We start from the raw sequence: 15,600 nt of genomic DNA on the forward strand, positions 1-15,600 counted from the left end.
TCATTCTCCCACAGAGTCTCACTACTGGGGACCAGCCCATTACTTCTAAATAGCACAAACAGGATTCAGTGTGGTAAACTACTAAATCATGTTAACTTTAAACTCTCTGCACAAACGGTAGATCAGTGATTAACCCTTTTAGGTTTGATTCTTTACATGGACTGACTTTGTTGTCTGTGATGTGTTTCAGAGTGCTGGTATAACCAGCCAGGACCTGATCAGCAGAAAGATCAGAGAGTACAACACCATGATGAGGTATGCAGCCTGACACACGCCCTCTTTATTTCACCCACAATGAAATGTCCCTTTAGACACACTCCTATGCACAAGCCATTCAAGTCACACATAGTATTATTGAATGTACTAGAATATCATATTTGTGTCTCTGTGTTGGATCCAGTGCCCCCAGCACCAAGACTGAGCCTTCCCCCAAAACCTCCCGGCAGTCCCTCAGTATCAGACACACCTTCCTGGGGGGGAAGGGAGAAGGCAAGAGCCCACACTCACCCAAAACAGGAGAGAGGGGTAAGATTACAAAAGAGGGCTTAAAGCCAGTGATTACATTTACCACCAGTAGACATGCTGTGTCCTTTACAAACAGCTGAAAAGGAGTGCATAGTGCCGAAGGTATAGCTGTTCTACACAGTAAAGGTGCACAGTAAATATGGTAGGCCTTCATGTGGAAATATGTTATTGAAAATGTTTATCTTTGGCCGCCTGCAGAAGCAGCTGTTGACCCTCCAGTAGCTAGTGTGGTTTGAGTGTGTACCTTTAGTGTGGATTAGCTCTGACACGGCTGCTTTGTGTGTGTTCTGTCAGATGACTCCAGTCCTCCACGGGATAAGGCTGCCTGGAGGAGGGGCATCCCCGGGATCATGAGGAAGCCCTTTGAGAAGAAGGCCACAGCTGGGGTCACCTTTGGGGTGCGCCTCGATGACTGCCCATCTGCACAGACCAACAGGGTAAGTGAGAGAGTGTGTGTGTGTTCACATGTGAGAAAGACATGGTGGAAATGATGTTGAATGAATTGAGCATGTGTTTTGTTCCCCTTTGATGGTCTTACATTTGCGAGGTTTAAGTTCTATGTTATGTTTATGAAAGTGGTATCTATTTATTTGTTTCTTGATTCATCCAATATGTATAATGCTAAAGGCTTAATGCCGTGTAGTTTGTTCCCCTCATCGTGGAGGTGTGCTGTAAGCTGGTAGAGGAGAGGGGGCTGGAGTACACTGGGATCTACAGAGTACCAGGGAACAACGCTGCCATCTCCAGCATGCAGGAGGAGCTGGACAATAAAGGACTGATGAGTGACATCGACATCCAAGAAGATGTGAGTGACACACACAGACACACACCAACCTCTCCTTGTTCCAGTCTGTAATCCCCACATGTTTTAAGCTAACAACCATCATTCCTATTCCCAAGAACTCTAATGCGTCATGCCACAATGACTACCACCCTGTAGCGCTCACATCTGTAATCATGAAGTGCTTTGAGAAGCTGTTTATGGCACACATTAACTCCACCATCCCAGCCACCCTAGACCCACTCCAATTTGCATACCACCCCAACAGATCCATAGATGACGCAATCTCAATTGCTCTCCACACTGCCATAACCCACCTAGATAAGAGGAATACCTATGTGAGAATGCTGCTCATTGACTACAGCTCAACGTTCAACACTATTGTCCCACCCAAGTTCGTCACCAAGCTTAGGACTCTGGGTCTGAACACCTCCATCTGCAACTGGATCCTGGACCTCCTGACGGGCTGACCCCAGGTGGTGAGGGTAGGCAACGTCATCTCCGCCGCGCTGACCCTCAACACAGGGGCCCCACAGGGATGTGTGCTTAGTCCCCTCCTGTACTCTCCGTTTACCCACGACTGAGTGGCCAAGCACGACTTCAACACACTCAAGTTTGCTGACAACGCAACGGTGGTAGGCCTGATCACCGACGACGATGAGGCAGACTACAGGGAGGAGGTCAGTGCCCTGGCAGTGTGGTCCCAGAACAACAACCTCTCCCTCAACGTCAGTAAGACCAAGGAGCTGATGGTGGTCTACAGGAAACGTCATGGGGGGGGGGCGATCATGCCCACATTGACAGGACTGTAGTGGAGCAGGTCGAGAGCTTCAAGTTCCTCGGTGTACAAATCACTAAAGTCTTAAAATGGTCCAAACACACATGCACAGACGGGAAGAAGCCGCGACAGCTCCTCCTCCCTCCCAGGACGTTGAAAAGGTTTGGCATTGGTCCTCAAATCCTCAAAGTTCTACAGCTCTACCGTTGAGAGCATTTTGACTGGCTGCATCACTGCCTGGTCTTGCAATCGCGCCGCCATCGATCGCATGGCTCTACAGAGGCTGGTGCGGACAGCCCAGCACATCACTGGGGCCGAGCTCCCTGCCATCCAGGACCTCTGTATCAGGCGGTGTGAAAGGAAGGCCCGGAAAATTGACTCCAACCACCGAAGCCATAGACTATTCTCTCTGCTTCCGCATGGCAAGCGGTACCAGTGCATCAAGTCTGGTACCAACAGGCTCTTGAATATTTTCTATCCCCAAGCAATAAGACTGTTAAATAGCTAACAGAATAGCTACACGGACTATCTGAGTCTACCTTGTATCTTTATTGACCTTTATTTTTGCACTGTCTCTATGCACACTCACAGGGCCCTACACACATACACACACACACACACACACACACACACACACACACACACACACACACACACACACACACACACAGACACACACACACACAATTCAATCTGCTCATAGACACGTAATATTACATATTACAGTACATTTATACTGACTCTACACATACAAACACACCCACTCACATACAAGCTGCTGCGACTCTGTTTCTTATATCCTGTTGCCAAGTCACCTTACCCCTATACATATCTACCTCCATCACTCCAATATCCCTGCACATTGTAAATATGCTATTGGAACTGACCCTGTATATAGTATGCTTGCTTGCTTACTTACTGTGTTCTTCATGCTTCTTATTTTTTGCTCTGTGTTACTGTTTTCTTTAAGTATTACATTCTTATTGATTTATTGCATTGTTGGGTTTTGAGTTTGCAAGAAAGGCACTTGTCTGTACTTGTGCATGTGACATTAAAACTTGAAACATACATATATATCTCCCATACCTCACAAGAACTCCTTTAATGGTTTTCTCACTTGTTTTCCTTGACAGAAATGGAGGGACCTAAATGTGATCAGTAGTTTACTGAAATCCTTCTTCCGGAAACTTCCAGAACCCCTTTTTACAAATGGTGAGATACTGAACACATACAGTGCCTTGCGAAAGTATTCGGCCCCCTTGAACTTTGCGACCTTTTGCCACATTTCAGGCTTCAAACATAAAGATATAAAACTGTATTTTTTTGTGAAGAATCAACAACAAGTGGGACACAATCATGAAGTGAAACAACATTTATTGGATATTTCAAACTTTTTTAACAAATCAAAAACTGAAAAATTGGGCATGCAAAATTATTCAGCCCCTTTACTTTCAGTGCAGCAAACTCTCTCCAGAAGTTCAGTGAGGATCTCTGAATGATCCAATGTTGACCTAAATGACTAAGGAGGATAAATACAATCCACCTGTGTGTAATCAAGTCTCCGTATAAATGCACCTGCACTGTGATAGTCTCAGAGGTCCGTTAAAAGCGCAGAGAGCATCATGAAGAACAAGGAACACACCAGGCAGGTCCGAGATACTTTTGTGAAGAAGTTTAAAGCCGCATTTGGATACAAAAAGATTTCCCAAGCTTTAAACATCCCAAGGAGCACTGTGCAAGCGATAATATTGAAATGGAAGGAGTATCAGACCACTGCAAATCTACCAAGACCTGGCCGTCCCTCTAAACTTTCAGCTCATACAAGGAGAAGACTGATCAGAGATGCAGCCAAGAGGCCCATGATCACTCTGGATGAACTGCAGAGATCTACAGCTGAGGTGGGAGACTCTGTCCATAGGACAACAATCAGTCGTATATTGCACAAATCTGGCCTTTATGGAAGAGTGGCAAGAAGAAAGCCATTTCTTAAAGATATCCATAAAAAGTGTCTTTTAAAGTTTGCCACAAGCCACCTGGGAGACACACCAAACATGTGGAAGAAGGTGCTCTGGTCAGATGAAACCAAAATTGAACTTTTTGGCAACAATGCAAAACGTTATGTTTGGCGTAAAAGCAACACAGCTGAACACACCATCCCCACTGTCAAACATGGTGGTGGTAGAATCATGGTTTGGGCCTGCTTTTCTTCAGCAGGGACAGGGAAGATGGTTAAAATTGATGGGAAGATGGATGGAGCCAAATACAGGACCATTCTGGAAGAAAACCTGATGGAGTCTGCAAAAGACCTGAGACTGGGACGGAGATTTGTCTTCCAACAAGACAATGATCCAAAACATAAAGCAAAATCTACAATGGAATGGTTCAAAAATAAACATATCCAGGTGTTAGAATGGCCAAGTCAAAGTCCAGACCTGAATCCAATCGAGAATCTGTGGAAAGAACTGAAAACTGCTGTTCACAAATACTCTCCATCCAACCTCACTGAGCTCGAGCTGTTTTGCAAGGAGGAATGGGAAAAAATTCAGTCTCTCGATGTGCAAAACTGATAGAGACATACCCCAAGCGACTTACAGCTGTAATCGCAGCAAAAGGTGGCGCTACAAAGTATTAACTTAAGGGGGCTGAATAATATTGCACGCCCAATTTTTCAGTTTTTGATTTGTTAAAAAAGTTTGAAATATCCAATAAATGTCGTTCCACTTCATGATTGTGTCCCGCTTGTTGTTGATTCTTCACAAACAAATACAGTTTTATATCTTTATGTTTGAAGCCTGAAATGTGGCAAAAGGTCGCAAAGTTCAAGGGGGCCGAATACTTTCGCAAGGCACTGTAGTAAATGCATGCATATAAAGGAAAGACAATTGGTTAAGAAAGCATTGTTAATTAATCATATTTATTTAGTCATGGTTGTTAAAGGAACTAAGTGGTCCTTGTATTCTATTTACAGAAAAATATGCAGATTTTATTGAAGCCAATCGAACAGAAGACGCAGTGGAGAGGTTGAAAGAGCTCAAGAGGCTGGTAAGTTGCAGTTCATTCTATGAGGGTTTTATAGATCTATAGGAATAAGAGCGTCATGTAGTCTAGTGGTAGGTTTTAATTGTTGCATTCAAGCATTGAAGGTTGGTTCTCTTCTCTTCGCAGATCCTTGAATTGCCTGAGCATCACTATGAAACCCTCAAATTTCTCTCTGGACACCTTAAGTTGGTCTCTGAAAACTGTGAGAAAAATAAGGTATGTCCGTGTGAGGGATAAAATGTTTTTTAAATGGAGCCTTTTAATAGAGAGGCCTTGTGTATGGACTTGACTGAATGCCACTCACGTCTCCCCCTCCCCCCAGATGGAGCCTCGTAACCTGGCCATCGTGTTTGGTCCGACTCTGGTCAGGACCTCAGAGGACAACATGACCAATATGGTCAACCACATGCCAGACCAGTGCAAGATAGTGGAGAACCTCATTCAGCAGTTTGACTGGTTCTTCACTGAGGAGGGGGACGATGACCCTGTTGTACGTAGCATCTCTCTCGCCATCTCGCTACTGCGTTCTCACCCCGCCCACACACCTATCTAAACACACTCGGTCATGCTACTCTCAGCTGGTAATAACACACAATGTTCAGTGTGTGATGTAGTGGATGTTTGTTAATCTTGCTGGTTGGCTAAAGTGTTGTATGAGGTGAACATTTTTCTCTCTGCATCCCTCGTTGACTTCTTTCCTCTATGTTCCTCTCCCTCATTGGATCTCACTCCTGCAGACCTCAGTGGAACAGGAGAGTACAGTGCAGTCTCAGCCTGTGCCAAACATCGACCACCTGCTGTCCAACATCGGCCGGACCACAACAACCACCTCAGCTGCGGAAGTCTCAGGTAACTCACCTTTTTTTCATTGTTACCACGCCTGGCGTGGCTCTAATGCAACACTCCTGTGACCGTTTTACCAGTATACTAATGAGCCTCAGAAAAAGGGACACACGCATTTCCTGGGTATGTTCAGAATGTACCTGTTAGTCCTAAAATAAGAGGCTTCTTGTTTGCTTTCCATCAGATGATCTAAAGCTAAGCAAGTCTACTGAAAAGTCTCGTGCTTTTGTAAAGGCAAGCTATTTTAGCAATTCTTCAATGGAAGGATTTTCGGTTATCCAATTGGAAATTGCTGAAAAGAATTTGCAAATGTTGTTACGGTCTGTTTCGTTGTCATTCTTTTTTCATTTGCCCAAGACGATGAATTGTCTTTTACGTTAGATCATTTTCCCAGTTCTCTCTTTTTGCTTTTTTATGTTTATTTTTTCCTTTGCTCATGTCATCTCTCCCTGTGCTTTGCTCATGTCATCTCTCCCTGTGCTTTGCTCATGTCATCTCTCCCTGTGCTTTGCTCATGTCATCTCTCCCTGTGCTTTGCTCATGTCATCTCTCCCTGTGCTTTGCTCATGTCATCTCTCCCTGTGCTTTGCTCATGTCATCTCTCCCTGTGCTTTGCTCATGTCATCTCTCCCTGTGCTTTGCTCATGTCATCTCTCCCTGTGCTTTGCTCATGTCATCTCTCCCTGTGCTTTGCTCATGTCATCTCTCCCTGTGCTTTGCTCATGTCATCTCTCCCTGTGCTTTGCTCATGTCATCTCTCCCTGTGCTTTGCTCATGTCATCTCTCCCTGTGCTTTGCTCATGTCATCTCTCCCTGTGCTTTGCTCATGTCATCTCTCCCTGTGCTTTGCTCATGTCATCTCTCCCTGTGCTTTGCTCATGTCATCTCTCCCTGTGCTTTGCTCATGTCATCTCTCCCTGTGCTTTGCTCATGTCATCTCTTCCTGTGCTTTGCTCATGTCATCTCTCCCTGTGCTTTGCTCTTTATGTTGAGATGAAGACTCCTTTTCTTTCAGTTCTTTTCTTCCCCTCCCATATAAACCCGGCATGTTCTTTCCCCCAAAACAACAAACAAACAAAACAACAGAGTGGAAGTATTAACCCTTCTGACCCCTACCCTTGGTTTGTGTGTAGTGTGTTTTTTTCTCCCCTGTACCTGTCCAGCACTCACACATTGACCCAATCTGACACCGGCCAAGTGGGTGGCGTCTTTCACTCGCTGATGTCACTGGTGGACTCTGTAATGTCAGTGGTGGACAGCTGGGACTGTAGGAAGAAGGACGATGAGTGTTGTCCCCAGTATAGCTGCCTAGTCTGCAGAAACCCTCAGCTCTGTTAACTTGGGGGGAAACATGAAGGAGCGGAGAAAAACAGAAAGAAAGAGACGTCGATGTTTTGTCATTTCCTGTTGGTGTGCACGTTTTTCACATTTCTCTAAAATGAAAATACCTTATAACCTAATGGGTACATACAGAGCAGTGCCTGCAGTAGTTTCTTCTGAAAGCCTGTCTGCTGTCTCTTGTCTCTAAAGCTGATCGCGAGGACAAGTAGCATGGTACGGTCACGGTTTCACTACCGCCTGCTCATGTGGCATTACTGTCATGGTGTCTGGGGGGGGTTGTAGTGGTGGGGGGCTGAGCTGGCTGTTCTCTAACACACTCAAAAGACATCTAGGAGAGATCAGAACATAGTTACACACACACACACATTGACTAGGGAGGTTAGAAGGATGCGGGTGAGATAGTAAGTAAAGTTGCTCTGGTTGCTTTTGTCCCTTTCTGCCCTCCTGTCACATTTGACTCTCAATCATACATTTGAGATGGACATCATAGGGTGAATCTCGAAGGTATTGTACTATTTATTGCGTGCAGTCTACTCAAAACGTTAGATGGAAGCAAGGACAGCATTGGGGGAGACGGTCTGAGGAGATCTTTCCTTGCTTCCCTCTGATGTTATGTGAAAGAGGTGAGGAGATGATTCAAGGAATCAGGAAAAGACTTCTGAGATTCACCCCTAGTCTTCTCAATGAACCACTTTTTTTCTCAGCATCAGAAACACCAACTACAGCCGAACACTGGCACCTAGCTCCTCCCTCACTGCTACGTACTTCTACCACAACACACCGACCATCCACGTCTATCAAACACCCACCTTTCCCATCAGAATCCTTGTGTAGCACACTGATATACACAACAGATTTGGGGTCAGTTCCACCTATATTCCAAATGATTACGGTAAATAGCATTTCCTATATGGAGATATTCCATGTCCAATACAGCTGACAAGAATTTAAATGGAATTGACCCCAACTCGGACACACACAACTCGGAAATCAAGCAAACACACTTAAAGGAAAATTCCGTTGTTTCATTAGTATATTATTGTTGATATAGTCCCAAACTGTTTTGCATGTCAGCGATCAAGTTTTGAAGATATAGAATTTTCTAAATATAGAAATAGAGCCGTTATGATGCATTTTTCATCATACAGTGCATTCAGAAAGTATTCAGACCTTTTGACTTTTCCCACATTTTGTTACGTGACAGCCTTATTCTAAAATGGATTACGTTGTTGTTGAGGGAAAAAACAACAATCTACACACAATACCCCATAATGACAAAAGCAAAAACAGGTTTTTATCAAAATAAATATGGAAATGTTACATTTACATAAGTATTCAGACCCTTTACTCGGTACTGTGTTGAAGCACCTTTGGCAGCGATTACAGTCTGGAGTCTTCTTGGGTATGATGCTACAAGCTTGGCACACCTGTATCTGGGGAGTTTCTCCCATTCTTCTCTGCAGATCCTCTCAAGCTTTGTCAGGTTGGATGGGGAGCGTTGCTGCACAGCTATTTTCAGATCTCTCTAGAGATGTTCAAGTCTGGGCTCTGGCTGGGCCACTCAAGGACATTCAGAGACTTGTCCGGAAGCCACTCCTGCGTTGTCTTGGCTGTGTGTTTCGGGTAGTTCTCTTGGAAGGTGAACCATCACACCAGTCTCAGAACCTGCCTCAGAACCTGCCAGGTTTTTCTCCAGACCTGAAGCTTGGCATTCAGGCCAAAAAGTTAAATCTTGGTTTCATCAGACCAGAGAATCTTGTTTCTCATGGTCTGAGAGTCTTTAAGTGCCTTTTGGCAGACTCCAAGCGGGCTTTCATGTGCCTTTTACTGAGGAGTGGCTTCCGTCTGGCCACTCTACCATAACGCCCTGATTTGGTGGAGTGCTGCAAAGATGGTCGTCTTTCTGGAGGGTTCTCCCATCTCCACAGAGGAACTCTGGAGTCTGAGTGACCTCCCTGACTAAGGCCCTTCTCCCCCGATTGCTCAGTTTGACCGGGTGGCCAGCTCTCGGAAGCGTCTTGGTGGTTCCAAATTTCATCCATTTAAGAATGAAGGAGGCCACTGTGTGTAGATTGAGGATTGTGTTAATCAACTTGAGAATAAGGCTGTAACTTAACATGCACTGTATGATTCTGTGTTTTGCATCATATGTATCATACTGGCTGTATGATGCATCAAATACCAGCAGATGGTTTTTGCATGGAGTTTTCCTTTAAGCCGTACCCCCCCCCCCCCCCACACCCCACCCAACACACACTATTCTGGCTTGATAGTTGCAATATTTATGTAGGGAATGATTTCTTTGATAAGGTTTTTGTACGGACCCTGTTTTGTAGTGTTTTTGGTTGTCAATCATATTCAATTGACCTAACCCAGAATGTTCACGAGTGCTACAGGGATTATAGAATAGAGTTCGAGACATATTGCACAACCTGCCCATTTTAACGTGGCTAGCCTGCATGGGTGGAACAACTACAACACACAGAGACGTGTTGTCATCCCTTCCTATGTGATTGATGTCTCTGAGATGAGAACAAATGCCCTATTGCTGGTGGCTGACTGTGTATTGTAATCGTTTGTGACTGATGTAATCTGTGGTCCGTGATGTGTTGATGTACCCTTTGGGTACGTCCTGTTATGAGCATGAGCTGCTTCCTGTCCTAGTGCACACTGCCGGGTTTCATCTTGTTCCTGTCATCCCTCCATTCCTGGCCACCTCCTCTCTTCCTCCTCTCTCATGGACAGTGCCTTTCTTCTGTTTCCTTCCTTCATCTCTGTGAGCTACAAATCCCCTCTGTTGAATCTCCTGCCCCCTCACAGTGCAGGTTTCTGTCGGTCTCTTCACTCTACCCTGTGATCTGCCTACAGTCTGTCCTCTCTCCCTGACTTGATAATTGTGTTCAGCAGATTGTAAATGCTTTAAAGATGGTTTCTCATGCCTTCTCCTCTCCCAGATTCAGCATGCAGTGACTCCTCCAAATCAAAGGTAAGTGGCACCAAGTTTTCTGTCCGTCTTTTACCTCCTATTTTCTCTTTTTTGTTGCCATTTAGCAGATGGTCTTATCCAGATTGATTAGCAATTGACCATTCAGTTTCAGAGCAGAATTTGAATTTATGTAACCAGGTAGGCCAGTTGAGAACAAGTTGTCATTTACAACTGCGAGCTGGCAAAGATAAAGCAAAGCAGTGCAACAAAAACAACAACAGAGTTACACATAAACAAACGGACAGTCAATAACACAATAGAAAAATCTATGTACAGTGTGTACAAATGTAAAAGAGGAGGGAGGTAAGGCAATAAATAGGCCATAGAGGTGAAATAATTACAATTTAGCATTAACACTGGAGTGATAGATGTGCAAGTCGAGATACTGGGGTGCAAAAGAGCAAGAGGATAAATAACAATATGGAGATGAGGTATTTGGATGTGCACAGGTACAGTGATTGGTAAGCTGCTCTGACAGCTGATGCTTAAAGTTAGAGAGGGAGATATAAGACTCCAGCTTCAGTGATTTTTGCTATTTGTTCCAGTCATTGGCAGCAGAGAACTGGAAGGAAAGGTGGCCAAAGGGGGAGTTGGCTTTGGTAATGACCAGTGAAATATACCTGCTGGAGCTCGTGCTACTGGTGGGTGTTGCTATGGTGACCAGTGACCTGAGATAAGGCGGGGCTTTACCTAGCAAAGACTTATATATAGATGACCTGGAACCAGTGGGTATGGCGACGAATATGTAGTGAGGGCCAGCAAACGAGAGCATAGATGTCGCAGTGTTGGGTAGTATATGGGGCTTTGGTGACAAAACGGACGGCACTGTGATAAACTACATCCAGTTTGCTGAGTAGAGTGTTGGAGGCTATTTTGTAAATTACATCGCCGAAGTCAAGGATCTGTAGGATAGTCAATTTTACGAGGGTATGTTTGGCAGCATGAGTGAAGGAGGCTTTGTTGCGAAATAGGAAGCCGATTCTAGATTTAATTTTGTATTGGAGATGCTTAAAACCTCTCTGGGATATGTGGGACGGTAGCGTCCCACTTGGCCAAAAGCCAGGGAAGATGCAGAGCGCCAAATTCAAATAAATTCCTACAAAAATCAAACTTTCATGAAATCACACAATGAAGTACACTTAGCATCAGGAAGCTTGGTCACGAAAATCAGAAAAGCAATCAAATTAATCGTTTACCTTTGATCTTCGTCTGTTTTCACTCACGAGACTCCCTGTTACACAACACATTTGTTGTTTGCCGCGTTATGTTCAGAAATCCACAAGAAAGAGCGGTCACGACAACGCAGACGAAAATTCCAAATAGTTTCCATTATGTCCACAGAAACATGTCAAACGTTTTTTATAATCAATCCTCAGGTTGTTTTTAAAATATATAATCGATAATATATCAACCGCAAATGTATTTCACAGTAGGAGAGGGGAAAACAATGGCTGTCCAAATTCTGTTGAGCAAGCAAAACTCATGTGACCACTTGACGCGATGTTATCGTTCTGGCTCATTTTTCAAAATAAAAGCCTGAAACTATGTCTGAAGACTGACACCTTGAGGAAGCGATAGGAAAAGGAATCTGGTTCATATCCCTTTAAATGGAGAAAAGGGAGGCTATGGAACATGGAGTTTTTCAAAATAGAAGCCACTTCCTGCTTTGATTTTCCTCAGGGTTTCGCCTGCAATATCAGTTATGTTACTCTCACAGACAATATTTTGACAGTTTTGGAAACTTTAGAGTGTTTTCTATCCAATACTAATAATAATATGCATATATTAGCAACTGAGACCGAGGAGCTGGCCGTTTACAATGGGCACCTTTTCATCCAAGCTACTCAATACTGCCCCTGCAGCCATATGAAGTTAAGCATATCCCAGTTTAGGTCACCTAACAGTATGAATATCCCAGTTTAGGTGACCTAACAGTACGAACTCTGAAGATAGATGGGGGGCAACCAATTCACATATGGTGCCCAGGGCACAGCTGGGGGCTGAAGGGGGTCTATAACAAGCGGCAACAGTGAGAGACTTGTTTCTGGAAAGGTGGATTTTTTTAGAAGTAGACATTAGTGATTGGTGTGTGTGACTGACGTCCTGGTGTTTTGTCCCAGCAGGGCTTGTGGGGCTCTGGGAAGGACCAGTGTAGCAGGGAGATGCTTCGCTCCTCCTTCTTTGTCAGCCGCAAGCGTAAGAAGCCCAAGGACAAGGCTCAGCCCAGCAGCTCTGACGACGACCTGGACGCCGTGTTTGCTAAGAAGGAGCAGCCAGAACAACAGAGCATGAGCCACCAGGACCTCCACCCAACCTGGTCCCCAGACAGCCAGACGGATGTGGAGAGGGAGGCCAGCGAGAGAGGGGAACAGCCAGGGGACAGGGTCCAAACCAACGGGAAAGAGTCCCGTTCAGACGGCCTCATGTCTCAGCCCTCTCCATCCCCCTCTCCCAAACACACCCCATCCCCCTGCCTCCATACCTCCTCCACACGCTCGCCCTACACCTCCCAGTCCCCCCGTCTCGGCCACCGCAGGCAGGTGGCCCACCAGTCATCTCTGTCGGACCCACCCTCCAACTACGATGAGGTCTCAGACCTGGGCACCATGAACAGCACCAGCTCTCAGGCATCTGTGACGGGACCCAGGGTGAGGCATGGCAGGACAGGGGCCCTGGGACCAGAAACTGGGGCCAGTGGCCTGGGGGCCGAGGTCAGCTCCATCACCTCAGATTACTCCACCACCTCCTCCATGACCTTCCTCACCGGGGCCGAGCTGAGCACGCTCTGTCCAGAGGTACACTCGGTGGCCGAGAGCAGGGGAGGAGATGACGCTGATGATGAGCGTAGTGAGCTGATTAGTGAGGGCCGGCCCATGGAGACGGACAGCGAGAGCGACCTATCGGTATTTATTGGGAGCGTGAAGGAGACCCGGCCGGGGAAAGATTTCTGCCAATCAGACGTGCCGGATGCGCCCAGGCCCCTCCCCTCCCACAGACTCATCGAGTGTGATACTCTCTCCAGGAAGAAATCTGCTGAGCGTCAGAAGACTGACAGCGATTCCTCTTTGGACGGAGGGCAGAGCGACAAGGATTCCAATAGGCTGTCTCGCTTTCTGGGGGTGGTTAAGGGGCGTTCCACCAGCAGCCTTAGCTCCTCCTCCCGCAGCGAGTCAGAGAAGGGGATTGAGCCTGCATGGCGTCTCAAGATCACAGACCGGCTGAAGTTCCGTCTGCGGACGTCTGTAGACGACATGTTCGGGGTGGGTACCCAGCAGAGCCGCTCTCCAGAGGGACGCAGGGACAAGAAGAAGAACATCAGACGCAGACACACCATGGGAGGCCAGAGGGACTTTGCTGAGCTGTCTGTGATGGGGGACTGGCAGGGGGGGATGGGCGGGGGCTCGCGGGCAGAGCTCTCGGCCGTGGACCGGCTGAAGCCCAAGTGTTCTTCCCAGGACTTCTCCATCCGGGAGTGGATTGCCCGCGAGCGCCACCGCACCTCCAACCCCGAGGTAAGCCTGGACTTCTCTGAACACCAGGGGGCACTGCTCCTCCTACGCAACCCCGACCCCCAGAACCCCAACCACCAGGACCAGGAGGCCCCGTCGTCGTCCCTCTCAGAACCCCTCTCACCACGCCCAACTCCAGCTGAGCTGCTGAACGGAGACACAGGTCCCCAGAGTAAAAGCCTGAATCTGTCGGCCACCGCACACCCACACAAACTCTCTGGTGCTCAGGTGGTCCAGTCTCGCTTCTACCAGTACCTGTGAGAGGTGGTGTCTGTCTGTGAGATGTGTATGTGTTTGAGAGTCAGTGAGTGGATGTGAGTGATGTTTGTAAATGACCAGTGAGCATGTACAGGTACTGTGAAGTGACGTTAGTGTTTACTCAGTCTTTTTGGTGGTGTGTGTTTGTACGCTTAAAGTAATAAGGGTTACTGCACAGGGGTGGTTTATCTGACTGACACAACAAGGCATGGAACAAAACATTCAATTCATGTTGATACATTTTCTCCTTTTTCATGACAAATGACAGACTTTGGGATGGGCGTTGGGGTAGAGATATCCTCACAGAAATCCCTGTTATGCTGAAGATTGCGACTCGAGGGCCTCTTGCTCATGGATGAACTGATGAGTCAGAAAGTTGATTGGTGTAAGGAAGTGTAAACATGGCTGGTGTTTCAAGTTAAAGATTGTGAAAAGGTTGGTAAGTGAAAATACAGTAACTGACTTGTAGGCTACAGTAGTGAAAAAAATACAGATTTTTTTTTGAAGTATTGCAGATGAACTATTTTTGTTGTATGAGGGTCTCGGTTGTTTAAAAGTGAGTCCTTCAGTAACCAAATTTTAAGAATGTATGACGTGCTTGCTGTAATACTGACTAAAGCTTTAGTTGCTTGTTCACATTTTAAATTGTACAGATTCCACTCCCTTTCTCTCTACTTGAAGTGTGTTTTTATTTTCGGGATAGCCTGTGTTTTGGACTGCCATATGTGCTCTGTGACCGCTGTCGAGTGACCTCTTTCAAGGTGCATTGTGACAAGACTCTGGACTAACGGCGTCATGAAAATACAAAAAAACTGTTTTTATTCCACCCTGTTAAGAAAAAAGCAGTGAACTACTTCACTCTAATTCAATATGCTGTGTGCTTGTGGTTTCATGCTTTGGTAAATTAAGGGCATCAGATGGGGGGGGGGGGGGGGTCAAAAGGGAGAAAAATATGAATAATCAAATCAGAAATCATGTTTCTTTCGCAATAGGAAGTGCCTCATAATGAAATGTAAAGGGTGCCAAATCGTCTTTGTTGAGATGCATAAAGATTTTACTGTGAATGACATTATCGTGGACTCACACTGTCATTCTACAGGTTCTATCTTAAACAGAGGAACGCCGAGCTTCCATTTCCTAGGCATTCCACTTTGGTCTTCACCTTTTTTATACTTTTGTTTTTTCATTTTGGATTAGCAGAACTTGAATTTAAAATATTTCTGTATAAAGTACCATAAATGCCATGTTTTAGCTGCCTTTGTTTCATTTCCATCAAATTTCCAAGTAAAAAGTACAGTATTGAGATGTTGCTGATGGTAGGCTGGGTGTTAGATTACAGACTGGTGATAGTTCTCTGGGGAGCGATGAGAGATTCCTCCCTGCATGTGAAAAGGCTTCATTGAGCTGCTGGACCGTTTGTATCAGTATGGCATGTTCTCTCTGAGTGGAGGGACATGGGCTCCTAAACACTGGAAATAAATCTTATCAATGGCTACAAGCATATGGCTGGTGTTTTTACAATCTTACTGCACTACCTTCC

At 45.7% G+C, this 15,600-nt stretch overlaps 1 protein-coding gene across 7 annotated transcripts in view; it reads left to right on the forward strand.

Moving 5' to 3' along the window:
* arhgap21b (Rho GTPase activating protein 21b) overlaps positions 1-15,561 on the forward strand; it is a 79,074-nt gene extending 63,513 nt beyond the window's left edge. For 6 of the 7 annotated variants that reach the window (XM_036986020.1, XM_036986019.1, XM_036986021.1 and 3 more), the window contains 11 exons: positions 191-255; positions 401-525; positions 820-962; positions 1,169-1,330; positions 3,218-3,296; positions 5,053-5,126; positions 5,250-5,339; positions 5,446-5,613; positions 5,861-5,972; positions 10,262-10,293; positions 12,414-15,561. In XM_036986020.1, coding sequence (XP_036841915.1) covers positions 191-255; positions 401-525; positions 820-962; positions 1,169-1,330; positions 3,218-3,296; positions 5,053-5,126; positions 5,250-5,339; positions 5,446-5,613; positions 5,861-5,972; positions 10,262-10,293; positions 12,414-14,063 — 2,700 coding nt within the window. In that variant the 3' untranslated portion in view covers positions 14,064-15,561. The remainder of the gene's footprint in view (positions 1-190; positions 256-400; positions 526-819; positions 963-1,168; positions 1,331-3,217; positions 3,297-5,052; positions 5,127-5,249; positions 5,340-5,445; positions 5,614-5,860; positions 5,973-10,261; positions 10,294-12,413) is intronic. The other variant, XM_036986022.1, reaches the window with a different exon arrangement.
* The last annotated feature ends 39 nt before the right edge of the window (positions 15,562-15,600 follow it).

This window comes from Oncorhynchus mykiss, chromosome 8 (assembly GCF_013265735.2).
Source record: "Oncorhynchus mykiss isolate Arlee chromosome 8, USDA_OmykA_1.1, whole genome shotgun sequence".
Lineage (NCBI taxonomy): Eukaryota > Metazoa > Chordata > Actinopteri > Salmoniformes > Salmonidae > Oncorhynchus > Oncorhynchus mykiss.